Source organism: Desarmillaria tabescens (assembly GCF_030435595.1).
Source record: "Desarmillaria tabescens strain CCBAS 213 chromosome Unknown EV420scaffold_9, whole genome shotgun sequence".
NCBI classification, from domain to species: Eukaryota; Fungi; Basidiomycota; class Agaricomycetes; order Agaricales; family Physalacriaceae; genus Desarmillaria; species Desarmillaria tabescens.
In genome coordinates this window covers 745,495-770,482 of record NW_026848308.1, presented here as the reverse complement: position 1 = coordinate 770,482, position 24,988 = coordinate 745,495, and the positions used below count along the sequence as shown (strand labels likewise).

Genomic DNA, 24,988 nt, shown 5'->3' with positions numbered 1-24,988 from the left:
TATATAACACGGACACTTACCAAGAAAGAAATCGACAAATCAGGGATGCACGTAACAAGGAAGAAGATCCGAGCTGCCGACAGTAGTAGTCAAGAAATCAAAGTCATCGGATAGAATTTCCTTTCATTGCCTGCTCTGCCATTCGTCGACTCGCTTCTGCGTTGCTCACCGCGTCTTTCTTTACGTTATGTAAACGTATGGATACACAGCCCAGCCAATCAGTACCGTCGGGGATGTCATCTCGTGAGACCGTTCCCTCCCTTCTGACTTATACTCTTCTCATTGCATGCTGTAATTTCAGGATTTCCGCCGTCGGTTGATATCGCATCTCCGTCGGAGGCTCGTAGCGCTCGCAAAGTACGGCGTTGTGAAGAAATGGTATAAGAAGGTGAGCTGGTCGCGACCTTTGCTTAAGCTTTGCGATGTATCTCAGCTTTGCTTTTGTAGCTGCCCTCCTCTCTAGTGCACATGCCAGTACTGACTGGCAACTGCACGGATGGCAAGCACCTGGAGCCTCTGATTTGCGTGGCCCGTGTCCTGGCCTGAATACGTTCGTATTCGAGCTCTGTTCTTGTATCATCTGTTGATAGTTTGCTGTAGCCTTGCGAATCACGGTTTCCTACCTCGAGATGGCAAGAATATCACCATCAACATGGTGCTCAATGCTGGGCTAGGTGAGGATGCGCTATTCACTTGGCATAGTTTTCTTACGCCCACAGCAGAAGGGTTCAATATCGACCCATCTATTCTCATCCTTGCCGCCAAGGTCGGCCTTCTCACTACGGACGCGCCCGATAGTTTCACCCTTGATGATCTCAAACTGTAAGCGTTCACATGTAGCACTGCCTTTCCCTCTTCTAATGTAGTATCTCCTTCGCAGACACGGGACCATCGAACACGACGCCTCGCTCTCCCGCTCGGACTTCCTCCTCGGCGACAACGTCCATTTTAACGAGACGATCTATACCACGCTCACTCAATCCAATCCCGGCGTCGACTACTTTAACGCGACCTCTGCGGGGCAAGTGCAGAAGAAGCGGCTCGCTGATGATACCCTCGCCAACCCTGGTATCGTCAACACTGCGAAGGAGTTCGCTGTACGCACTCGGGAGTCTGCTCTTTACCTGAGCCTCATGGGTGATCCGGTGACGGGTGTTGCGCCCAAGAAGTACGTCCGTCTCATCGCCATTCGGATTAGTATTGACTGAAATATGTTATAGGTTTGTGGATATATTTTTCCGCGAGGAGCGTATGCCCATTGAGGAAGGGTGGACCAAGCCAACGACGTTGATCACGGGCCAGACGATCTCTCCGATTGCGGATATCATCGAAGAGGCTTCGGAGTGGGTTGGAAGTGGCAAATGTCCTTTCATTCGCGCCAGTCCTGACAGTAATGTTACTGCTTGCCCGTAAGCATACTGGTTGAGTCATTGATACCTATATGAATTGATAGCTTTTCGTGTTAATTCTGAGAACCGGTTTTGGTGAACTGGGAGGTTTCCTGATCAACGAAAATTGTTCGTATTGACGCACAGAAACGCGTGTCGAGGCTAGGCGACGAGCCTTGGCTCACGGAACGGAGTCGTGCAGCCATTAAACACAATACGCCGCGTCACGACAATAAACTCCTCGTCAAGGACGTCTTATATCGTCCTTAATCCAGAGCACCACTCGCCACCAACTTTGTGGTCGGTCCATTTCTGAACACCGGGCAGTTTCCAATTGTTTTTGTTTTTGTTTGTGCAAAGTTGGGATCCATTTGATTTACAGTCCAACCTTTAACTTCTTTCCTTTCTAACTACTTATCCACTCGTCGTGTGGTGACGCCCTCCTCAACTTGAGCTTTTCAATGTTCCCAGAAACCGATACACCTCCGCCCAAACCCAGACTCGAACCTCGAACTCGCTTCCAAGGTGGCTTCATCATGGACCGTGACACTGCTATCGCATGGGCCTCTCGTATCGCGAATGAGCAGTTGACAATGAAGGACATCTGCTGGGTGTGGCAGCTCATTGAAGGAAAGGTCAAACCTTTCGGAAGCAGGTTCTCGTTTGTAGGCGAAGAACGCTTTACGGAGTTTATGGTCGTTACAAGGAGAGCTGTGTTCAGGAAAGGATACTTGGGCATGGACCCCGCGAAGATACCGCAGTTCAGGGAAGGTGCAAGGGAGAGGATTGCAAGGAAGTTGTTAGAGGAGGAAGGTACGCGTTTTCTTGACGCGTTCTCTTTGAGTCTGACTTAGGTCTTGGCCATTTGGAGTTTTCCACTTGTTTGGACAGCTCGCCGTACTAATGTTGAAGCTGCTGTGTACTACTATGTCGTTTCTCGGAAGGAATCCTAAGTTTTGCTTTCAAAATAAAACACGATTGTTTAAGGTGATTTGGGTGGCCCCACAGCGCGCTGCCACTTGCTCTAATCGCCGTCGGAAATGGTTCTGGAAGGTGAGATGAATGTAGTGGTCTAAATCTAGTACCTCTAACGGTCTCTTCGAGTCCAGATCTGAAGACATGTTAAACTTCCTTCACGACTTCGGTATAGGTAGTCTAATGAATCTTCGTGTGCCATGAACTAGCTCTTAGACGCGTCGCAACCGCCAAATGACCGCGACTTCCTCAATCATGTTAGAAACCGCTTCCTCGCCGCCTTTTCTCACTGATTCCTGAGCGTGAACTTCAGTCCTTGAGGAAACGTAGCCAATACGCTGCGTCGCGTCCATAAACTCCGCGTCAAGGATGTCATTGATCTCGATTAAACTGCGTAGTACCGAGGCGGCCTTTCTGAACACCGCCGCCAATTCCAATTGTTTTTGTTTTTGTTTGTGCCGAGTTGGGATTTGATTTAAGTATACTTAGTCCGACCTTCAACGTTAACGTCTTCCTTTTCTATCTACACATTTGTTGTGTGGCGACGCCCTCTTCAACAAGCTCTACGATATTCCCCGAAAACGACACACCCCTGCTCAAGCCCAGGCTCGAACCTCGAACGCGCCTCCAAGGTGGCTTCGTCATGCATCGCGATACTGCCATTGCATGGGCTTCTCGCATCATAGGCCAAGAGCTAACAGAGGACGACATTTGTTTGGTGTGGCAGCTCATCGAAACGAAGGTCAAGCCGTTTGGAAGCAGGTTCTCGTATGTAGGCGAGGTAGGCTCAGTGGAGTTTATGGTCGTTACGCGTAGAGCCGTGTTCAGGAGGGGCTACTTGGGTATGGACCCGGCGGAGATACTGCAGTTTCATGAAGGTGAAAAGGAGAGGATCGCGAGGAAGCTGTTAGAAGAGGAAGGTACGCTTTTTTTGTCGTGTTTTCTTTGGATTTGGCGCTGAGTCTGTTCTAGGTCTTGGTCACTTGGAGTTTGCCACTCGTCTAGACAGTGCGCCGTAATGTTGAGAGCTGTTATGTACAGCTATATCATTTCTTGGAAGGAATCCATATCTGAGTGTTAGACGATTCTGCTGAGAGATCCCAGGTGTAAGCTTGTATATAATTATCCAAGCCAGCCAATCTAGTTAAAAAGTCCTTCGTGTTCTGAGGGGATGTATGAGGCTCTCGTAAGGAGGGAGTGGGTTAAGACTTGACCAATGTGTGAACAAATCACAGCCAAAATCGGAAGACTGAGCTTTGAAGAGCCACGATTCGATTCATACACGAGCACTGTCATCATCGTAATGGCAGCATTCGACTACTCTGACCAGAAAAGAGCGAAAGAAACTGAAAAGATATCCTCCTGGTCCGCTCGACAGATCCAGACTCCAGCACATGCTGTGTTCGTGATTCAAGTGCAGGCCCAATATCAAATCTAGTGGGTCGACATCTTAACAGAAAGACAAGAAAGTGCTAGCATGCGCCTGAGCCTAAGAAGACAGAACACGAAGAAAACTGGTCCCTTTTCGGGCTACATCGTCTTGGCGTTCTTGGTTGGGACAGCCAACGGACAGTAACAACGAATGCTGTGAAGACAGACGGGTCCGGGGTGAACCGGCTGACGAACAGACGGCGGCAATGAAGCTGACTAAGCGAGAGGATTTCTCTTCCTGACTTCAAACTTGACAGTCATATTCAACACAAACGATCAAGCATCCTTTGCCACGATGATGCCTCCAAGACGGCCTCGGTACGAACATTCCTAAAGATACATCACACGAGACTCGTTCGCCTACGCTTGAAAAGATCACAAACGCCCAACTTGTCGCGTCGCCCGCCGGAAGTTAACATGTGTGGCAAGCACCAGGAATCCTTTTCACAGCGACTATGAAAGCCAACTTTCTTCCTGCCATTCAGTCGCCAGACCTGCATTTGCCCTCGTGATTCCAGGACGCGGTAGATTATCACTCCTGCATTGCCACATCGTGTGTAAGTTCATCAAATCTGAAATGTCGTGATAGTTGTTCACTCAACACGACTCTTCATTGACTTCACCGAGGAAGTACGGACTATCTTCGAGGCGAGTCCGAATTCCCCGGCTGTATTTCCGGTCACAAACCTTACCTCAGTTTCAGACACAAACGGGCCGTCCGACTACGTAAATGGCGGTACCTAGCACCACGGATATCATTAGTCCTCCCTTTGGTCTACCGTGCATACAATCACAATTGTGGTCTAGCGAGCCGCCTACGTGCCCTGGACATCTTACATCGTCACCTTTCCAAGTTCTCATACCCTCTTATCTTTGTATACAGCGACAGGACAGACCTGTGATAGTCACAACTCTTGTCACCATCTTCCTTCATCATGTATCATGATGCTAGCCTACTCCCAACAGTGCGACGACTTCCCTGCCTCCTACCTAAATATGCACGTGCCATCACCTCCATTCACGAAACGTTTTTCCTTGCTGCCTTGCCAAGATCCGTGTAGCTGCCCTGTCCTGGAAGAGAGTTAGCAAGGTCGGATGCAAGCGGAAAGAAGACAGACGCGCTCTGGGATTACAGGGGGGCGAAAGAGGGTGATCGCACTGCCAGGTGATCCTCTCTCGTGGGTGAGGGTCCTCCGGTGGACCAGGCCGAGTCTGCACCCCACGATCCAGGAGTTGTGCGCTGTTTCCTTATCTTCCTTTGCGTCTTTCGTGTCTCCCCATGCGGAACTCCCGTGCCCGTAGTTTTCATTCTTCTTTCCGGAGTCAACCTTGCTTATATGTACCTCCTCGGCGGGTGCCGTTTCTACTGGTGATACATGCATTCAACAAACGATCTCTCACATCCAAGGAAACAGGAAGACAACACCATAATACCTTCGACTCGCCATGTACTCGTCACGACTAATCCAACCTAACGCCATCTTACAGCTTTGGTCGTAGCATATGGCTCTCCCTGGGCTCGTGATGGTTCCCATTTTCTTTCTCAATGGACGTTCCCCACACGAATACCATATCTCTCAGTTCTCTCGTCTGTGAGAGAAGAGTACACGTGGCTGGCCCAAAGACTTTGACCCGAGCCGGAACGTGTTGCGAATATTCACTCTCTCCGTCCTAGGCCCTCCACCCCCCTCCTCACGGGGTAAAACGCGCTTTTTAACTCTCGTTGGACTGCGCAGGGTCCTTCGAGTAAAGGGAACGTTCGCTTGGCGGACTCCACTCGTGACTAGTCGACAAATCCCGAGGTCGTACGTTAAACACGACTCAGCTTCCATTCTTTGTTGTAGAGTAAGCGTGAGTAGGGAGTGTACGCAAAGGCGAGTCCTGTTCTGTATATGCAGTTCCGACTATGAGCTTATTCCTGTCTTGGAATAGCGAAATAATGAGTGTTATGCTACAACCGCTAGTGCATGATCATTGGTACCACCTTCAATGCCTCGTGTTATCCTTAGTGCAAGGCCGTCAATACACGCACTCCTGATCACAGTGATATTCGAAGGATGTGCTCCAGGCAGTCCTTTTCTCCGTCAACATCAAGGGATACCAAAGCACCTATGCGGCACAGTGAACGACTCTTCCTGGGTGTCAAGTTACTCCCCTGCCGATGATTGAACAAACATAATTTTCTCCGTGGATTCTCCAGCTTCCCCCATACCCTCTAACTTTCTCTCTCTTCCGTGCGCGCGCATGCGTATTCTATCTTCTCGAGATCCCGTCAGGAAATACTGAAGAGATCCTACGAGAGAAAATATCTATACACGTGGCTGGCGTACTTTTTCAACGGGACCCGAGCCGTGCTCCCTTTGGTTCTTACCCACACAATCTCCTACCCGTTCTTCAACTCGTAGCGCCGACCCTCACGAATGGTTCCTCTCCTCCGTTGAGTAATAGGAATCAAGGGCTGCATATATGACAAGGTGACTTTCATGCCTGACGTTTTGCGGCTGCTGAAGGTTTCTTTCCTCCATTGCGGACGCACTGTGCTGCTTTCCTCTATGCGGTGTAGTTACTGAGGCCTGAGGACTGGAACCTTGCTCTTTCACGTCGAGCCTGCAGTATTTCAACCCGAAAGTGGGCCCAAGCTCAACGTCGAAATATAGTACTCAATGAAGTTCAGTGATGTGACGTTGTATCTGAGTGAGCGGCTTCAACGGCATACCTACGGGCCCCGGCTCGTTTTTGTTGAGGAACACCGTCGCGTAATAAAACAACTTCCTTCCTATCGGACCTGAAAATCCATTGAGGTCGGAGGTTCTTGTCTGGACCTCGCCCCGGCTGCGAGGAGATGCGAGTGTTGCGAGTATATAATAAAGTCGGACTTGCCAGGCTAGGTACCTGTTAGGCGCCGCGAATGCAGCCTGCATCGTTCCAAGATGTCGATTTTACAAGGCGATCGCTCAGTCGGCCCCAGGCTCTGTTGAACCGGAAGCAAGCCCCCCAGCTCCAGAACGAAGCGGAGAGCACAGACTTGACCAGAATGACGATGTCCAGGAGACAGAGATCGAAGAGGGTGGAGGAGAACAGGAGCCGGATGAAGACCCCGCCACTGCGATGCAGAATCCCACCAATGCAACCAGCACGAGGATTTTTGGGACGATGAGGAGACCGAATCCTACAGCTAAGAAACGTATGGCAAATGCTTCTTTTTCTGCCTCATATCTCACCAAGTGCCAAATAGGAAAGGATGGGTACAATTACGAAGAAAAATACCCAGAGGATCCGATTTATGAAGAGACGTCACCTAATGCGAGGGTTTGGAGAACGTACGAAGATGAAAGCAAGATTCACGACGCCAACATGGTCGAAGAATCCCGAGATAATGTCGATGTTTTACTTGTTTTTGTGAGTCCCATGGTTGGCTTGCATTACTTCGTTACTGAGCCATGTCGAAGGCGGGTCTTTTCTCAGCGGTCGTGACGTCATTTGTAGCCCAAACGTCACAGAGCCTGCAGCCAGACTACACCGCCATGTCGGCTTCTCTACTCTATGAATCGGTCCTTCTTCAACGTGCCATCGCCAACGGTTCCCCGGTCAACAGCATTGCCTCTTCTCCCCTCAATCCCAACATACCTTTTGTTCCCGCTGCCACGTACGTTTGGGTGAACGGGCTCTGGTTCACGAGCCTGTCCCTAAGCCTGACAACTGCACTCGTTGCCGTCCTCGTGAAACAGTGGCTGCACCATTATGTTGCCCTTCCTTCAGGGACATCGCGGGACCGCAGTTTTACTCGTCAGTTCCGATATGCCGGGTTCCAAAAGTGGCACTGTCCAGGTCATCATAGGACTCCTTCCTGTACTTATGCACCTCGCTCTCGCGATTTTCCTTGGCGGCTTGGTGGTTTTCCTACATCCTCTCCAGGTAGCTCTGTCATGGATCATTTGCACAGCAACTGTCCTGTTGTACACTGCGTATGTGACGGCAACCATCCTCCCCATCTTCTTCCCTCAATGCCCTTACCGTACGCCTCTCTGTGATCTCATCTATATCTCCTTACATCATATCATCCCGCATGTATCATGGAACCAAAAAAAAAATTTCCTTCTGGCATGGAGACGACAAAGCTTTAGCGACATGATGCATTATCTTCCAATACTACAAACAAGGGACGCAACGCCGCTGAGGGCGATAGAGTCTGAGTCTGTGCAGCGTGCGTCAGTCAGTTTGGCAGCTGAAGCATTGGATTGGCTCTTCTGGGTGTCTTCTAATCCTAGTGTCCAAAGCATAGTTGTACAGTCCATTGGGGGGCTGCCGATGGCATCAGAAGAAAAGTTACTCGCACTTCAGGGAGATAATATGACAATGGATACCTTGCGGAACTCTTTAGTTAGGCAATGCGTCCAGCAGGGCTATCACACATTTATGCAAGAAGCAGTCCCAGGCATGGAACTTAAACTCGAACGTCTCCTTCGCTTCTATCCTCGCGCTGCCACGATGGATAACTTCGTGTTCTCCAATGACAATCCATTTGAGCTCAGGGCTGCGATTATATGCAGTGGCCATTGCTTGTTCGCAAAAGAGCATGTTCCCCTGACTAAAATTTTCACGGACATGGTCAGCCGTTCTTCAAAGCTTCCGCTACGTTGTTGGGTTCAGCTTTTGATGTCCAGCGAAATAGAGGATATCTTTAGCCCCTTGGATCCTGATACCTACGATCATACCAATAAGTTTCCACTTGATCTTTGTTCTGCCACCTTGCGCTTGCTCAGCGAATCAAAGACAAACCTAACACAGGGCTTTGATTCTCCGTTGCTTCTGGATTTCTTGGATGCTCTACCCTATTTCCTTGACGAATTCTATGATCGTGTCCTGCATATGTTTTCCAAATTCGTCAAAGATCCATCTTTGCGCGAGCCATCATTACCTCAATCTCTGAGGATGGTTGCTGCAATCATTAAATTCCTACTTCATAGACTTTCTTTCTCAGAGTCTGATATGTCTCTTTATGAGTCGTTATACACTGCAGTTAGCTGGATCATGCGCCAAAGATTCTCATCTCAGGAAACTACCCCTATCATGACAATACTCGGGGATATCCCTGTTTCTTTTGCCATTCAAGAAGATTTAGACCTTATTTCGTATTCGCAGCATATGTTGCGCTACATTACTACCTCCGCCTATCAGTCTTTGGCTATGATGGTTCCCTCGCCTTATCCCTTGCGCGATCTCCGATCAATGGTTCATTATATGACGATACACTGGGACCATACGCTGGGTAATTTATATCGATCTGACACTGCCTGCGAGGTGTTGACTCATCTCTTCGTGAAGCGTGTTCCGGTAGCCTTTACGGTGTTCCTTGAAAGTCAGTGTCTGGAGTTTCTTGGAAGCCACCCATTTCATATAGCTTCGGTTTCGATGGTTAGCGAATACATTAGAGGAATTTTTGAAATGCAACACGGATTATGTGGAGCGATGGACGCAGCTACGCTTCAGCTGCACATTGACTATCTCCATAACCCACGTAATCTTTTCACCGCATGCTCTATCCTGGCCACACATGGCATCGATACGAACCGGGCTGCCATTCACTGCAACATCATGATGCTTGTGCAACTGTGTCAACAAAACGTCGCCTGGGATGAATGCCGGCAAAAACTTCATGATCTGGCACAAGGTGATACTGACGGGGACTTTTTTAGTACCCAGCTTGTGCAAGAAACTTTGTATAAGCTCCGTCCACTGCAGACCGATGAAGTTCAAGTTGAAAAAGACAACATCAGATATGCGATACAAGTGATTGACGACCTTTTCAGCAGTGAAGCACATACCCTGGTGAGCTGATGTTCCTTTTCTCGCTCAAATACTGCCCTTGACTAACAGTCGATCCAGGTTCTCTCTGATTCGTTGCCAGTACAACATAGAACCGGCCGTATAGATCGATTTTTAGGATGGTGTCTTGGTCGAAAGCAGGAAGCTGAGTTGGAACAAGAGCAGCAGGTTTAGCTTAAACTCGGTGCGATAAAGGTACACAAGGGATTCGGATAACCTGTTTGCAGTGAAGATTACATAATACACTTTATGTGCTAATGGCGACGACTCGGAGCTCGATGCGAAGGTCTATTAGTCGCACACAGAACAGATGAACATAGAAACCCAGAACTCGTATGTACCTCCAACGGACTCCGATGTTCCTTTTCCCCCGGTCTTTTACAGCATCGAGACAGTCTGGGCTATGCTGGTAAATCGCCTTGGATCGTAGCTCGGAAAAGACAGGCGATTGGTATCAGGCGCAATCCTAGAAATAACGGAAAGTATATCCAGCCCTCATCGACATCTGCCGCATAGTCTAACGAATACGTCTATGGGATAGCCAGTATGGTGAGTCTATGAAGATTTGACTGTGCCATATCCCTCGCCCGACACCTTTGTTAGTCAATGAAGCTAAGCTTTGGTTTAATTTATACATAAGCGCTGTCACTATCGTAACGGCAGAGTTCAAGCAAGCCAAGACTTTGAAGGCAAACACCAGAAAGACCGTGAAAGAAAGTGAAAAGATATTATCATGAGGTCGTCCGATAGTTCCAGACTCCAGCGCAGCTATGTTCATGCTGCCCGCGATCCAAGGGCGGCATGGTATCGCGATCCGGGTCAGCATTTTAACGGAAAGAAAAGAGAGAGTGTTAAAATGCGTCTGGAAGGACAGCCAACGAAGAAATCGATGACTCGCCACGGTTCGATTGCCTTTCAGTATTGTTTGTGACTGTCAACGACAAATGAATGCTGCAAAAGACAGACACCGGGAAAACCGGAACGGACGGCAATGAAGCTGACTAAGCGAGTCTTCAAGTTTCTCTCCTCCTGACTCGATATTCTTCCGCCACGATCGTCGATGATACCTCCAAGGTGAATTCGTCATGAACCTGCCTAGAGATATTTGGCATCATACTCCCTTGCCGATTCTCAGAGAGATCACACTCACCCACCCCTTCGAGATCGCCTATGCAGTCTTGCTCGCTCCTCTCCTGCACTGTCTATAGAAGACATGTATAAACGATGTCAAGGCCGCGAGGGGAGCCAGCCCACGAAAAAACCTGAAGCTCCATTTCGATGTTTATGTTCGTGTTTGGGATAAGTCAAAGATCAGAACCAAGGCTGACTAAGCGTGAAGGTTTTCTCCTCGACATCCTCTGTCACGATGACGGTAATGCCTCCAAGGCGGCTTTGGCATGAACCTATCCCGTACAAGACTTCCCGAGTTCTCATCGATGCTTGGAGAAAACAGACTCGCCCATTAATACCAATGCTCGTATTGTGTTGCCTAGCTGATATACACAGCGGCTGAACTCCACGACCCAACCTACTTCCAGCCCAGACCTAGCCATACCTGCACTCAATATAACTCAGATGGAGCGCTGTCCTGATGAAAAGCCGCGGTAGTTGTGCGTCCGACACGATTCTTGGAGCTGTATTATCTTCGAGGTGAGTTCTCCATTTGTATTTCTAATACCTCCCTTCTCAGATACAACAGATTGGGGTGTCTGACCACGAAAACGGGCTTGTACACTCTAGTTCTCCGCTGCATGGCGGTCTCCTAGCACCATGGACGTCGTCCTTACAACCACAAGACGCGCATATACCCCAGGCCATCATCCTTGCATCCCCACAACACTGCGATGGGACACGTTGCCAATCCCCCATGCCCTCTACAGCGACCTGCGATGATCACGGCTGTTATTCCACCTGCTTGCTGCACGATCCTAGCTGCGGCGATATGTACACGCCATCGCCGCCATCTTCTCTTCGTTGCGAAGGATCTCTAGCGCGCGCTCACGTTCCGCAAGCAGTAGGCTACCTTTCGCGTCTTGTTTCAATTCATCCTCCTCGGCAGTTTCTACTGGTGATATATGCATCTACCAAGTGACTACGACAACGCCACGAATGGAAACGTGTATCCACGTCGTCCCCTCCACCGAAGAACTTTTCGTTCTTCAGCTTCACTCAGGACCATGCCGAAAGTTGGACTGTACAACACCCTAAAACACTTGGAGCCTGTCAAATATCGACGAGGTCAATCGAAATCGTCGTTCAAATTTCATGCATCATGAGCGATGGTCATCCCTATCTTACTAAGCAACAGGAATCATAATTCTCAAACCCCGACCACCACCATCATCATGCCCGAACCCCTACCGCAAAATCCATTTCGTCCATCCTCCGATGAACACACAGCGTATCAATCCTGTCTCCGCCTCGAAGCTCTTGGTAGCTGGGGCTCGGTCGCGGGTAAAGAAGTCATGTTCAAGTTCAGTCCGGAAGTTGCGGCGCGAGTCTTGGGCTACGCGCTCATTTGGCATACTCTTTCTTCTATTGGGCTGGTAGAGGAGATTTGTGGTTGTGCTGATGAAGGAGAAGTGCTTGTGGGGTTGGCATATTTGTATGTTGTGTGTGTTATTGGAATGTGTGAGTTTGAGTCATTGGGTTATAAATCTGTGTGAGATTGACTGACATTTGGGTTGGGTGGGCAGTTAAGAACCCGAAGCTGAAGGGTTCACGTTCGGTCTTGATGTCGCAGCCTACCACCACTACCAGTTGGAGTGATGCTAAAAAGTTCGTAAGCAAACATCTTTGGCACGCCGTTCTCGGCTGGAACTCTTTCTTAGGCTTTGGCTCGGGACAACTACCGGTGTATCTTCTCCGGCAACATGGACATCGACAGCTTTGACGATGGCCTGACGACGATGAACGAAGCAGCGGGAGAGAGGATGAGAAGCACCGTACTGGGACATATAGTATTCGGCCCATCGAGGGCGGATTATACTGTTGGGCTGACGGATGTTGCGCAAAGGAAGGTTCGTCCGACTCCTCTTCCTTGAGTCTAGCTCCATCTCAATTTGCTTGCTAGTTGGCGTGGGCGACGTCTCCTGCAGCCATCATCAAACGGCTCGTCAATGTCGAATTCGAGAGCGAGAGCGATATCCACCGAGCTGAAAACACCTTCACGGTCACGCCTGATTTTCATCACGCGTTTGACGAGTTCTGAGTTTCTCTTCGTCCAATCGAGGATGAGAATGTACGTCAGTTTCCTTTCCCCTTCCTTCCCTCTTACTAAGACCTGCATATAACAGGACACCACCAACACATACGAAATCCACACCCACCCACCAAACCGAAACACCTTATACGGCCTTCCGGACCAAGTAACTCTCACAGACACGACCGGCGGGCGGATCTCCCTCCCCAACCGTCGGTATTTCCAGCTCCACGACTGCGTGTGCCAGGGTTTTGTATCTTTCGGGGGCGGAGGAAGGTCGTGGAGCGGATGTTTAGGGATGTGAGGGTCTTGGCGGAGGATCGGGGAGATGGTCATGTTTTGTGTTTGGCGCTTGCAGAGTCGTTATCCAGGAGTTGAAGGTTGCCTTGCTTGAGGCTCTATGCGAATTTTGAACTCGCTATAGTTTCAGGATCATCTTCCCATTGTGTTCGCGCACGACAACCCTACACGCTTTCCTCCCCCCCTCCCCGGACCCTAACACGATTACATGTTTTCGGCGTGATGGAAAGCCGTACTGGTGGACTCTCAGGACAATGTTCCCTGCTTCCTGAGTCCAATCCTTGGAGACAAAGCTCCCGTGTCTTTCACCTTCCCTTGTCAAACCGATGTAGGGACCGGAAGAAATATGTCTAGGATAATGAGAGGACTACTACAAACATCGAGCTCGAGGTAGTTCCTCTAGTGCCCCGCCAAGGGATCATCAACGTCAGATTGGTAACTCGAGTACCTGCACAACGTGGTCTAGTTCGATCGGGTACATACAAACGCTGCCATCGCGTAGTCTCGACAGAAACGAAAAACCAGGGCGGAGCCTCTGCGTACAATTCTCTTTCCCGCACACGCTGGTGATTGCATGCCCTTTCTTGGTTCTCTTTCCCGAGCCCTCGTTGATGCAGTCTCGAGTCTCGACAGAAAAGAACCTCTGCGTACGACTATTTTCCGTGTACGCCGACGATTGCATGCTGACTCGCGAAATAATTATTAAAAGAGTCTGCACACGTGTGGATGACTTGTTTTTTCAACGCCGGCCGGCCGTCTCTGAACGCACTTCCTTCCTCTCCTTCGTTCAGGAGGTAGGATGTCCAACGTCAGGTGTCGGTATCCACGGCACTATTATTAATTACCGGGGTGATGGGGAGGTGGGATGAGCTACTCTGAAATGTCGAAACATGGAGGACGGACGATCCTTTCAACATCCTGCGTGATAGCACATTCTCGTTTGTGGGTGATGATGAACTGGACGCGGGGTTCATGGTTGTAATGCACAGAACTGTGTTCAGGGAGGGTTACTTGGGAATGGATCCTCCAGTGTAAAGAAGGCCCAGGGTGTAAGGAGGGCCCAGGAGGTTGCAAGGCAGCTGCTAAGGGAGGAAGGTACACGTGTTTTCATTTCTACGATCTCAAACTGTAAGTGTCTATGTATAGCATTGCCTTTCCTCTCTTCTAATGTAATATCTTCTTCGCAGACACGGGGACCATCAAACATGATACCTCGCTCTCTCGCCCGGACTACCTCCACTTCAACGAGACGATCTACACCACCATACTCGCCAATCCCGGGGCCGACTACTTCAATGCCACTTCGGCGGAGCAAGTCCAGAATACGCGGTTCGCTGACGATACGCTCGCCAACCCTGGTATCGTCAGCACTTCAAAGAGCTCAACGTACGCGGGATTCTGCGTTCTATCTGAGTGTCATGGGTGTTGGGACATCACAGTCGAATTACCGACTGATCTATGTTATTCAATAATTGATATCTACAAGCTTTTCGAAACAACTTTGTGAAGATGTTTTGGCGAATTGAAAGATTTCTTGATCGACGAAGATTGTTCGTGTATTGATGCAGTAAAGCGTGTCGAGGCGACGGGATCAGCCGGAGGAATGGGCTATTATAGCGTTCGTGTTTCGTGAACTACTTAGCTTGTCCTACTATCCTGATTCTTAGACGCGGCGCGAACTCTAAATGACCTAGATCTAGAGGACAGAATCAGGATCAAGAAATGAGAACACGATAGAGAACATGTACCTTCCTCTTCTAGCGGCTTCCTCGCTACTCTCTTCCGTTCACCCTCGTCAAACTGCGGTACCAACGGAGAATGATTCATACCCATACACCTGTTGAACTGGCAGAACTTGGGAGGAACAGGATGGGACCAGGTTCAGGCTGATGGGACGGGTTTGGCTAATTAAGCATAACAGTCTCTCTTCTCCTGGCTCCTCTTTGTCAGAAAGAAATTTTTTATTCTAAAGTGCTGCTCCATTTCCGCCTCGTCAGCAAGACATATTTAATTCAGAGGCCAGCGCTCGTCTACGCCGTAACCATAGCCGAGGCCAGTCCCATAACCGTGAACATGTGACAATTTGATTCCAATTAGTATTCAAATTGGTTACGCGCCCTGAACAGGCCCCCCCTGAACACAGCCTGCATCGTTTCACCATGTCGACGTTACAAGGCGATGGCTTATCGACCTCAGGCGCCGTTGAACCGGAAGCAAGTCCGCCAGCTGCAGAACAAAGTGGGGAGCACAGACTTGACCAGACCGACAATGGCCAGGGGATAGGGATCGAGGAGGATGAAAGAGAGCAGGAGCCGGATGAAGACCCCGCTGCTGCTGCAATGCAGAATTCCACTAGAGCGGCCAGCACGAAGATTTTCGGGACAATGAGGAAATCGAATCCTTCAGCTAAGAAAGGTACGGCAAATGCTTCTTTTTCTACCTCTATCTTATAAAATGCCAAATAGGGAACGACGCGTACAACTATGAAGAAAAATACCCCGAGGATCCGATTTATGAAGAGACAGCACCTAATGCGAGGGTTTGGAGAACGTACGAAGATGAAAGCAAGATTCACGATGCTAACATGGTCGAAGAATCTCGAGATAACGTCGACCTCTTACTTGTCTTTGTGAGTCCCGCACTCGCCTCGCTTTACTCCGTTACTGAGGCATGTCGAAGGCGGGTCTTTTCTCAGCGGTTGTGACAACATTTGTAGCCCAAACGTCGCAGAGTCTGCAGCCAGACTATGCGGCCATGTCGGCTTCTCTACTCTATGAATCGGTCCTGGTTCAACGTGCCATCGCCAACGGTTCCTCGGTCAACAGCATTACCCCTTCTCCCCTCAACCCCAACATTCCATTTGTTCCCGCCACCACGGATGTTTGGGTGAACGGGCTCTGGTTCACGAGCCTGTTCCTAAGTCTGACGACCGCCCTCGTTGCTGTTCTTGTAAAACAGTGGCTGCATCATTATGTTGCCCTCCCGTCGGGGACACCGCGCGACCGCAGTTTTACTCGTCAGTTCCGATATGTCCGGGTTCCAAAAGTGGCATGTCCAGGTCATCATAGGACTACTACCCTGTCCTTATGCATCTCGCTCTCGCTATTTTTCTTGGCGGCTTGGTGGTTTTCCTACATCCTCTCCAGGTAGCTCTGTCATGGATCATTTTTACAGCAACTGCCCTGGTATCTGTTGCATATCTGGTAGCAGCCATCCTTCCCATTTTCTTCCCTCAATGCCCTTACCGTACGCCTCTCTGTGATCTCATCTATATCTCCTTTTATCATATCATCCCACGAGTATCATGGGCCAAAAACGTTTCCTCCTTGCATGGAAGCGACGAAGCTTTGGTGACATGATGCATTGGCTTCCCCGACTACGAACAAGGAACACAAAGCCACTGAAGGCGATAGAGTCTGAGTCCGTGCGGCGTACATCAGTCAGTTTGGCAGCCGAAGCATTGGAATGGCTCTTCTCAGTCTCTTCTAATCCGAGTGTCCAAAGCATAGTTGTACAGTCCATTGGGGGCCTGCCAATAGCGTCGGATGAAAGGTTACTCGCACTTCAGGGAGATAATAGGGCCATGGATAACTTGCGACACTCTTTACTTTCGCACTGCATCCGGGATGCCGGATGATCACATATCATTTCGTGAACCAATCCCTGGCATGGAACTTAGACTCGAACGTCTGCTACGCTTCCATTTTCGCTTCACGATACGGAATTCCTTTGGTCCTTTCAATATTGATTTGTCCGAGCTCAGTGTTGCAATCATATCCAGCGGTTTGTTCGACACAGAGCACCTTCACCCAACCGACTTTTTCATGGGCGTTATTACCCGTTCTTTAAAGCTTCCACCACGTTGTTGGGCTCGGTTTACAATGTCCAGCAAAATGAAAGATATATTCAAGCCCCTGGAACCTGATACTGATGATCATGCCAGGATGATGTTTGCACTTCATCTCTCTTCTGCCATCTTATCCACGGTTGGCGGATCAAGGAAAGGCCTAATGCAGGACTTTGATTCTCCATTGGTTCTGGATTTCAAGCATGCGTTACCCTATTTCCTCGACGAAATCTATGGCCGTGTCCTCCGCATGTTTTCCAACTTTGTCAAAGATCCATCTTTGCATGAGCCATCATTGCCTCAATCTCTGAGGGTAGTTGTGGCAGCCATGGAATTCCTACTTCATAGACTTTCTGTCTCGGAGTCTGATATGTCTTTCCATGAGTCATTATCGACTGCAGCTCGCTGGATCCGTTACCAGAAGTTCTCATCCCAGGAAGCTAAAGCAGTCATGACAGTGCTTGGGGATATCTTTGTGCCATATGTCATTCCACAACGGGATGATGATATTGCGTTACAGTGGCATATATTGTGCGATGATGCTATCCTTGCCTATGAATCTTTGGCTACCACCTTCCCCTCCGCTTGCTCTTTACATGACCTTCAGTTAATGGCTCATTATATGACAATAAACTGGGACTATGCATGGAATCATTCCTACCGATCTGACACTGCATGCAAGGTGTTAGCTACTCTCCTCTCTGGGCATATTCCAGCTGCTTTCAGGGTGTTCCTTGACAATCAATGTCTGGAGTTTCTCGGAAACCACGCATTCCATATAGCTTCAGTTTCGATGGTTAGCGAGTATGTGGCGGGAATTTTTTCCATGAAACATGGATCGGATGGGGTGGTGGACGCAGCAACACTTCAGCTTCACATGGACTATCTCCATAACCCACGTAATCTTTTCACTGTATGCTCTATCCTGGCCACACGTGGCATCAAGGATACCGACGAGATTTCTATTCGCAGGGACATCACGATGCTGGTGCAGCTGCGTCAACGAGATGCTGCCTGGGATGAGTGCCGGAGGAAACTTCATGATTTGGCACAAAGTGATGCTGGCGGAGACTTTTTCGGTAAACAGTGTATTGATTTCAGGCCACTGCAGGCCGAAGAAGTTCAAGTCGAAAAAGACAATATTGGATATGCGATACAGGTGCTTGACGACCTTTTCAGTGGCAGAGTACGTACCATGGCGAGTCGATGTTCCTTTCCTTGGTCACATATTGCCTTTGACTAACAGTTGATCCAGGTTACTTCTAATTCATCGTCGGCACAACATAGAACCGGCCGCATAGATCGCTTTTTAGTATCGCGTCTTGGTCGAAAGTCGGAAGCCAAGTCTGAACAAGCGCAGCAGGTTTAGCTTAAACTGGGTGTGTCGCGTTCGTCTGTAGCCCCCGGCAAGTCGCACCGTTAGGAAACCACGCGACTCTCACAAACGGTTCCTCTCCTCCATTGAGACGGAGAAGGGCAAGTTATGGGTGCAAGGATTCGGCCTTTCCTACTGTCCGGTGCCTGTTCATACCACGTTGCTTGTCAGGGTACGAATGTCCAGTATACCTTATATCGTGGTCCTTAGCTAGAAGTCGAGCCGTGACCGATTATTAGCTTAGAAATTAGAGAGAGTCGGAACCATACTCTTTAGATGGAGAAGGCGAGTTCTGACTCCCGAGCATAGGAATTAGGATATCTGGGTGAGCCACTCAGCCACGCTCTCCCTTGCGATCACTACCCCTGCACCCCTGAAACGCAAACCGGTGCCTGATTTCAGATTTCGGCATCGCAAGCTAAGAGAGACGGATGATACGCTCGATGTCCTGCCCATTGAATGAATTGAGGCTGCACACAATAAGGCGATTTCCACGCCTCATGACGCGACTTTTCCTAGAGCTTTAGGTCTCTCAAGTCCTCCATTGCAGATATACTGCACCGCTCTCCTTTATACGATGATCTCACAATTGCCGGCATTTGGAACTTTCCTCGTTACGTGGAGAGCCGTTGTTCTACTTGCGCATGGATCCCCCAGTGCAAGGAAGGCGAGTAGGGAAAGGTCGCAATGAGGAAGGTACGCGTTTTCAGTCGTGTTTTCGTCTCTCGATGCTAGCTCTCGGACACCCGAAGTTTTCCACCTGGATGTGACTATGCATTTCTCGGAAGGAAGTTATATCTAAATGTTCGGCGAGAGATTTCAGGTGTAGGGCGGTGGATGTATGCTGTTTTCAGGGATGCGAAGCCTGAGCGCGTATGAGGACAACAATGACAATGCGATAAACGAGACTTGTTCGACTGTCAAGACAGGCAAGGCGGCAGTGAATATATTTGCGTGGTGATAGGCCTATAGTAACAAGCACGCTGGGATCAGCGTTCCGCAGTTGTAGAAGAAGTATATCTCGGTACAGAAGACATGTATAAAGCCGCAAGGAGTGCCAGCCCACGAAGAAATTGATGCTCGATAAGTTCGGTAGTCATATGCGAGAATAGTGGCTTCGAACGCCGATGAGAAACTCTGAAGTATTTTGAAGTGGAAAAAGTCGTAAAGGTAATAGAAAAAGCGCGAAGGAGTGTCGCCGTCACGGTCTAAGGAAGAGAGGAACAGAGTCCATATTTCGGAAACGTGATTGCTGTGAATTCGAAAGACAGAACCAAGGCTGACTAAGCGAGAAGCTTCTCGACACGATGATACCTTCGAGTCCAAGGCGGCTTCAGCATGAACCTATCCCACACGATACTTCCTCGAGTCCTCACCGATGCTCAGAGAAATCACGCTAGCCTGCCTCGTCGCCCGACGCTCGTTCCATTTACATAGTTGATATGCATGTTAATCACACTTCATGACCCAGCTTTCTTCCTGCCATCCAATCGTCCGTTTATCCTTGCGATTCCAGGATTTGATATATCTCGGGGTTCGCTCTTTACGCACTGTCCTGTTCGAAGGGAGAATGTGTCGCGGTAATGCATTCGACACGACTCTTTATTATGATAGAGCTGTACCTTTGTGAGTTCTCCATTGTATTTCTATACTTTTGATCTTACATGCAAACGCTCAGATCGCAAGGAGATATGTGCAATGTCTACGCCATCTTTCTTTCACAGCACCATGGACATCATTGATTCCGAATCTCTGTCATCCAAAATGAGGACCCCGCCCACGTACCCCAGATACTCTCCCTTCTTCAACACCAGCCTCACAGTCTTACCTGTGTACACGGCGACGCAACCAACCTTAGATGGTTGTGACTGTTGTTACCCCATGCATGCGTCATCCCCCCCACCAACGCCCTTCGTTGCAATCTGATTCCACGAGAGTCGGCGGGTCTGGATGCATACGGGATCCGGAGGAAGACAGACCTACCGTGGGATTACGGAGGGTGAAGGGGAGGTCACACGATAGAGGAAAACATGGCTGTGCCGCTAGGTGATCCTCTCTCGTGGGTGAAGATCCTCAAGTGGTTCATCTTGGGTACTGCCTTTGCGAATTCAACTTGCATGTCGAGTCAGCCACGATCCGGAAGCAGTGCGCCGCCTCCTTTCGCGTCTCCCCGTGCGGTTTCTACCAGTGATATATGCATCCAACAAGCTTGACTGTGACACCTCCGCCGCATCATCATAGTCCCAGGACGTCAATTTTACCACATCAAGTACTCGTCATAACTAACCCAAGTTCCTATCAAGACTCCCTTACAGGCGCTATGGACATAGCATGCGACTCTCCCCCGTCTCGTGATGGTTGTTGCTGCTTCCCACTTTCTGATTCACCGACAAATCACAATCCCTTCTGGTGTCTTCCCCATGCACACTCTCGCCAATCACACGCCACTTAGACCCGATACGATCGTTATGCGGTATATTCGCTCTGTCCGTCTCTTCCCGCCCCAGAACGTGATCCCTCTCAGGCATCACGGAGATTGTTCTTCAGCTTGACTCTCAACGCACCAATGCGAGAAGGCCAGGCATGTTAATTCGAGGTCACTCCTTACGTCTTTCAGGGTTGAACGGCACCCTACGGCACCCACCTACCCCATCTTACTAAGCAAAGCCGTTGGCGATTTTCAAACCCCACCCATAATTAACTATGTACCACCATGCCCGAGCCCCTACCCCGAAACCCATTCCGTCCATCCTCTGATGAACACATTGCGTATGAGTCTTGTCTTTGCCTCGAAGCTCTTGGTAGCTGGGGCTCGGTCGCGGGTAACGAAGTCATCTTCAAGTTCAGTCCAGAGGTCGCGGCGCGAGTCTTGGGCTACGCGCTTATTCACACTCCTACTGAAGGCATGGTGAAAGAAATTTGCAGTTGCGATGGTGAGGGGGAGGTGCTTGTGGGTTTAGGGTATCTGTATGTTGTGTGTGTTATTGAGATGTGTGAGTTTGAGTCTTTGGGTTATAAGTCTGGGTGAGATTGACTGACGTTTGCGTAGTTAAGGACCCGAAGCTGAAGGTGAAAGGTTCGGTCTCGACGCCTCATAATCCCGGACCGTCATTCCAAGGAGCTCGATTCTCGCAGCCCACGACCAGTTCAAGTGATGCTAAAAACCTCGTAAGCCAAACACTTTTGGCGTGTTGTTCTCGGCTGAAACACATTCTTTAGGCTTTGGCTCGAGATAACTACAGGTGTATCCTCTCCGGGAACGTGGACATCAACAGCTTCGACGACGGCCTGACGACGGTGAACGAAGCAGCCGGAGAGGGAATGAGAAGTACAGTGCTGGGTCATATAGTGTTCGGCCCGTCGACGGCGGATTATACGGTCGGACTGACGGATGTCGTGCGGAGGAAGGTTCGTCCAATCTCCTTCCTATTCGAGTCTGTAGCTCAAATTGCCTGCTAGTTGGCGTGGGTGACGTCTGCTGCAGCTGTCATCAAACGGTTTACCAATGTCGATTTCCAGAGTGAGGGCGAGAGTGATATCCACCGAGCGGAGAACACCTTCACGGTCACGCCCGACTTTCATCACGCGTTTGACGAGCTCCGGGTTTCTCTTCGTCCGATCGAGGATGATAATGTACGTCTGTTGCCCTTTTCCCTCCCCTCCTTCTTGACCTATATACAATAATACAACACCAACATGCACACCTACGAAATTCACACCCACCCAATCAATCGAAACACCCTCTACGGCCTCCCCAACCAAGTAGCCCTCACAGACGCGACAGGTGGGCGGTTCCCCCTTCCCAACCGTCAGTATTTCCAGCTGCACGATGCATGTGCGAGGGTTGCGTATCTTTCGGGGACGGAAGAAGTTTTGGGGCGGAAGTTTAGGGATGTGACGGTCTTGGCGGAGGATGGGGGGGGATAGTCATGTTTTGTGTCTGGCGCTTGCAGAGTCGGTTTCGCGGAGTTGAGGTGTATGTTCTCACTGGGCGGGGCTGTACGATGGTCCAAGTAACATTCAGCTGGCGGAACTTGGATTCAACCCTCCATCAGACCCTAGCAAACGGTGCCTTCGTGTTCTCTTTCCCGCCGGACAGGAAACCAGAACCTCTCCCGCATTCGCCGATATCTCTTGGAACAACTCGTTAAACGAGTCTGTTAGACATCCAGTCTCGAGGATGGAGAAGGGTCCGATTCTGGGCTTGTGTTTGGAGGCGAAGGGTGGCCGTTGAAAAATTAGGTCCGCACACGTTTTTATGAAGGAAGAAGAAACAGACGGGGCGAATCACCGGGGTAGGGAGGCGGGAGAGATGCCTGAAAGACTCGGACGTCGTTCGCCGGGAACGGAGCAGCCTAAAAAAAGGTGCCGCGAGACCCAGGCCAGCATGAGGTTACACTTAGGTTTCGCGGACAATGTGCCGACGGGAGAGGCTGACGTGTCCCTCCTTCCTTGCCGCGGTACTTGGCTTATGCGACTTTCCTACGCACGAGCTACTTACGACCGTTAGTCTCGGATATGTGCGCTGTAATTGGCAACGTTTTGGTCTCTTTCGTTCTTTCATGACACTGCGGGTTTTCCCTTTGCTTGCAATCACAAATCACGGTACACCCCGAACACTTTTTTCCTGGCCTTGCATCACCACAGCACGACGATGGAGCACTTTGCCAAACTCTCATACCCTCCTACATGTATGCACAGCGACGAAACAGACCTTTGATGATGATCACGACTGTTGTCACCTGCTTCCTTCATCACGATGCTAGCCTACTCCCAACAGAATGCCCCATCTTCCCTTTGTAGCCTCTAATCGGATGCATACGGGAGGATGACGCAAAGGTGGTCGTAGTCCTCTCCCATAGGTGAATGACGAGGTCGAGTCCGCAGCCCGTTGTTTTCCTTTGCGTCTCCCCGTTTCCGTACGTGACCATCCCGGAACTATTGTGCTCTTAGTTTCCATCCTGAGACGTGGAGCGAACCTTTCTGATACATTCGGCGTGGTTTCTACTAGGGATATATGCATCTAGCAAATGACTACGACAGCACTACGAACGGTAACACTGCCGCCACCGCATCATGATCCTTCCTTCCACATGACGCTAATTTTATCGACGTTCCCTACATCAAGTACTCGTCACAGCCAACTCAAGTCTCGATGAACCATCCTACCAAACAACATCACATATGAGCATAGCATACGACTCTCCCCGGTTTCATGATGGTTCCAGTTCCCACTTTCTGATCCGCCGATGGACCTTCCCATGTCTTCCGCGTACCTGTGAGAGAGTGTACGCCACTTGGATCCGAGTCAGGAACATGTCATTGTTGAGGTATATTCGCTCCTCCCGTCCTACTCCCTCCACCCCAGAACGTGATCCAGACGTACAGGAGACCACACGGCATGCGATCTATGCGGTGCTGTCGTCAATTTCTGAGTGCACCATCCCCATATACACGACACGCCACTTGGACCCGAGCCGATTGTTATGAGCCTCCTCTCCTCACCCCAGAACGTGATCCCTCCTCTCGGGGATACCATTCTCATTCATGGCGTACACTGGTACTGAATACTCTCGTATATTCGCCCTTCCCGTGTCCCGTCCTACTCCTCGTGATCCTCTTCTCTCCGGAACATATGGAGTATATTTGCTGTCCGTCTCTCCTTCCTCCACCCTAGAACGTGATTCTCTTCACGGAGATAGGCGTTCTTCGACTCTCATGATCTATGTCCGCCTCTCTCAAACCGGTGTTGTTGTCAATCTCTCAGTCCATGTACAATGCATACTGTTGACACGCCGAGCTCTCTCCACTTTGCCCTGACATTGTTCGACATTTCAGGTTGATTGTCCTTGTTTTATGTCGACGCCATCATGTGGTTGTGCCACTGCCCAGTTGCGTTTCTGAACTTTCCTCCATCAACACCGAACAGACCCTCCACATTCCCAAGGACGTGTCACTGCTTTCCTACCTTCGCCGCGTGTGATATCCTCCCTAACAGTGCACAAATGTTCAATGAAAGCAATACGTCCTCCAAGCCCAGGCTTCTCCTTCGAACGCGTCTCCAAGGTGGCTTCGTCATGGATCGCGACACTGCTATCGAATGGGCTTCTCGTATCGGAAACGAACGATTAACGAAGGACGACGTTTATTGGGCGTGGGAGATCATCGAAGACAAGGTCATACCCTACGGCAGCGTATTCTCGTTTGTGGGTGAAGAACTGGACGCGGAGTTTATGATCGTAACGCAGAGATCTGTGTTCCCGGAGGGATACTTAGGGATGGACCCCTCGAAAATACCCCAGTTCAAGGAGGGTCCGCGGGAGGAGGTCACGGAGAAACTGTTAGAGGAGGAAGGTTCGCGTTATGGTTCTCTGCCGTGTTCTTGCTCTGAACTGATTCTGTCCTAGGTCTCGGTCACTTGAAGTTTGCTACCCGTCTGGACTGATGTACTATCCCGTCTCTCGGAATGAATCTATATCTGAATGTTAGGTGATATTACTCGAGAAAGATCGGAGTGTTAGGGTGGCATATCCAAGCTAGGTAACAGTGGTCGCGGAGACGGTATCACAACACAGAAGAGTCGCTGATAGTCAAGATGGTAGAGGATCGACCTCTGAAATTGATCAGCGAGTCCTTACATGGCC

At 49.8% G+C, this 24,988-nt stretch overlaps 11 protein-coding genes across 11 annotated transcripts; 10 read left to right on the top strand and 1 right to left on the bottom strand.

The window, feature by feature from the left end:
* The first annotated feature begins 367 nt into the window (after window positions 1–367).
* On the top strand, window positions 368–1,776 carry EV420DRAFT_1761662 (Peroxidase, family 2-domain-containing protein). Its single transcript, XM_060480674.1, has 4 exons — window positions 368–550; window positions 601–822; window positions 881–1,168; window positions 1,221–1,776. The coding sequence occupies exons 1-4, from the start codon at window positions 423–425 to the stop codon at window positions 1,411–1,413; spliced, it is 831 nt and encodes a 276-aa protein (XP_060334052.1). The 5' UTR covers window positions 368–422; the 3' UTR covers window positions 1,414–1,776.
* Window positions 1,704–2,451, top strand: EV420DRAFT_1524819 (uncharacterized protein). Its single transcript, XM_060472355.1, has 2 exons — window positions 1,704–2,201; window positions 2,243–2,451. The coding sequence occupies exons 1-2, from the start codon at window positions 1,850–1,852 to the stop codon at window positions 2,290–2,292; spliced, it is 402 nt and encodes a 133-aa protein (XP_060334051.1). The 5' UTR covers window positions 1,704–1,849; the 3' UTR covers window positions 2,293–2,451.
* A 555-nt stretch (window positions 2,452–3,006) lies between these two features.
* Window positions 3,007–3,991, top strand: EV420DRAFT_1745847 (uncharacterized protein; the record flags this gene model as incomplete). Its single annotated transcript, XM_060480150.1, has 3 exons — window positions 3,007–3,283; window positions 3,336–3,371; window positions 3,599–3,991. 3 exons carry the CDS (start codon window positions 3,007–3,009, stop codon window positions 3,799–3,801), a joined length of 516 nt encoding a protein of 171 aa, XP_060334050.1. The 3' UTR covers window positions 3,802–3,991.
* Window positions 3,992–6,850: 2,859 nt separating this feature from the next.
* On the top strand, window positions 6,851–8,102 carry EV420DRAFT_1734782 (uncharacterized protein; the record flags this gene model as incomplete). Its single annotated transcript, XM_060479992.1, has 4 exons — window positions 6,851–6,978; window positions 7,030–7,193; window positions 7,244–7,571; window positions 7,633–8,102. Coding segments are annotated over exons 1-4 (1,038 nt in total), but the record flags the coding sequence as incomplete, so codon positions are not given.
* Window positions 8,103–8,164: 62 nt separating this feature from the next.
* EV420DRAFT_1524806 (uncharacterized protein) lies at window positions 8,165–9,377 on the top strand. Its single transcript, XM_060472354.1, has 3 exons — window positions 8,165–9,063; window positions 9,120–9,153; window positions 9,215–9,377. Exons 1-2 carry the CDS (start codon window positions 8,211–8,213, stop codon window positions 9,149–9,151), a joined length of 885 nt encoding a protein of 294 aa, XP_060334048.1. The 5' UTR covers window positions 8,165–8,210; the 3' UTR covers window positions 9,152–9,153; window positions 9,215–9,377.
* A 2,588-nt stretch (window positions 9,378–11,965) lies between these two features.
* Window positions 11,966–12,831, top strand: EV420DRAFT_1639659 (uncharacterized protein; the record flags this gene model as incomplete). The annotated part of the gene is made up of 4 exons (XM_060477000.1): window positions 11,966–12,251; window positions 12,317–12,402; window positions 12,452–12,640; window positions 12,694–12,831. 4 exons carry the CDS (start codon window positions 11,966–11,968, stop codon window positions 12,829–12,831), a joined length of 699 nt encoding a protein of 232 aa, XP_060334047.1.
* A 2,359-nt stretch (window positions 12,832–15,190) lies between these two features.
* On the top strand, window positions 15,191–16,079 carry EV420DRAFT_1524796 (uncharacterized protein; the record flags this gene model as incomplete). Its single annotated transcript, XM_060472353.1, is given in 4 exon segments — window positions 15,191–15,239; window positions 15,259–15,537; window positions 15,588–15,751; window positions 15,802–16,079. Coding segments are annotated over 3 exon segments (698 nt in total), but the record flags the coding sequence as incomplete, so codon positions are not given.
* A 391-nt stretch (window positions 16,080–16,470) lies between these two features.
* On the top strand, window positions 16,471–18,796 carry EV420DRAFT_1187425 (uncharacterized protein). Its single transcript, XM_060466266.1, has 2 exons — window positions 16,471–18,167; window positions 18,225–18,796. The coding sequence occupies exons 1-2, from the start codon at window positions 16,668–16,670 to the stop codon at window positions 18,336–18,338; spliced, it is 1,614 nt and encodes a 537-aa protein (XP_060334045.1). The 5' UTR covers window positions 16,471–16,667; the 3' UTR covers window positions 18,339–18,796.
* A 341-nt stretch (window positions 18,797–19,137) lies between these two features.
* EV420DRAFT_1524789 (uncharacterized protein) lies at window positions 19,138–19,535 on the bottom strand. Its single transcript, XM_060472352.1, has 2 exons — window positions 19,373–19,535; window positions 19,138–19,310 (listed from the first exon to the last, which is right to left on the bottom strand). The coding sequence occupies exons 1-2, from the start codon at window positions 19,442–19,444 to the stop codon at window positions 19,164–19,166; spliced, it is 219 nt and encodes a 72-aa protein (XP_060334044.1). The 5' UTR covers window positions 19,445–19,535; the 3' UTR covers window positions 19,138–19,163.
* Window positions 19,536–20,927: 1,392 nt separating this feature from the next.
* Window positions 20,928–22,151, top strand: EV420DRAFT_1187144 (uncharacterized protein). Its single transcript, XM_060466265.1, has 4 exons — window positions 20,928–21,337; window positions 21,394–21,512; window positions 21,564–21,752; window positions 21,804–22,151. Exons 1-4 carry the CDS (start codon window positions 21,058–21,060, stop codon window positions 22,026–22,028), a joined length of 813 nt encoding a protein of 270 aa, XP_060334043.1. The 5' UTR covers window positions 20,928–21,057; the 3' UTR covers window positions 22,029–22,151.
* Window positions 22,152–24,421: 2,270 nt separating this feature from the next.
* Window positions 24,422–24,789, top strand: EV420DRAFT_1639655 (uncharacterized protein; the record flags this gene model as incomplete). Its single annotated transcript, XM_060476999.1, has 2 exons — window positions 24,422–24,698; window positions 24,752–24,789. The coding sequence occupies 2 exons, from the start codon at window positions 24,422–24,424 to the stop codon at window positions 24,787–24,789; spliced, it is 315 nt and encodes a 104-aa protein (XP_060334042.1).
* Window positions 24,790–24,988: the final 199 nt, after the last annotated feature.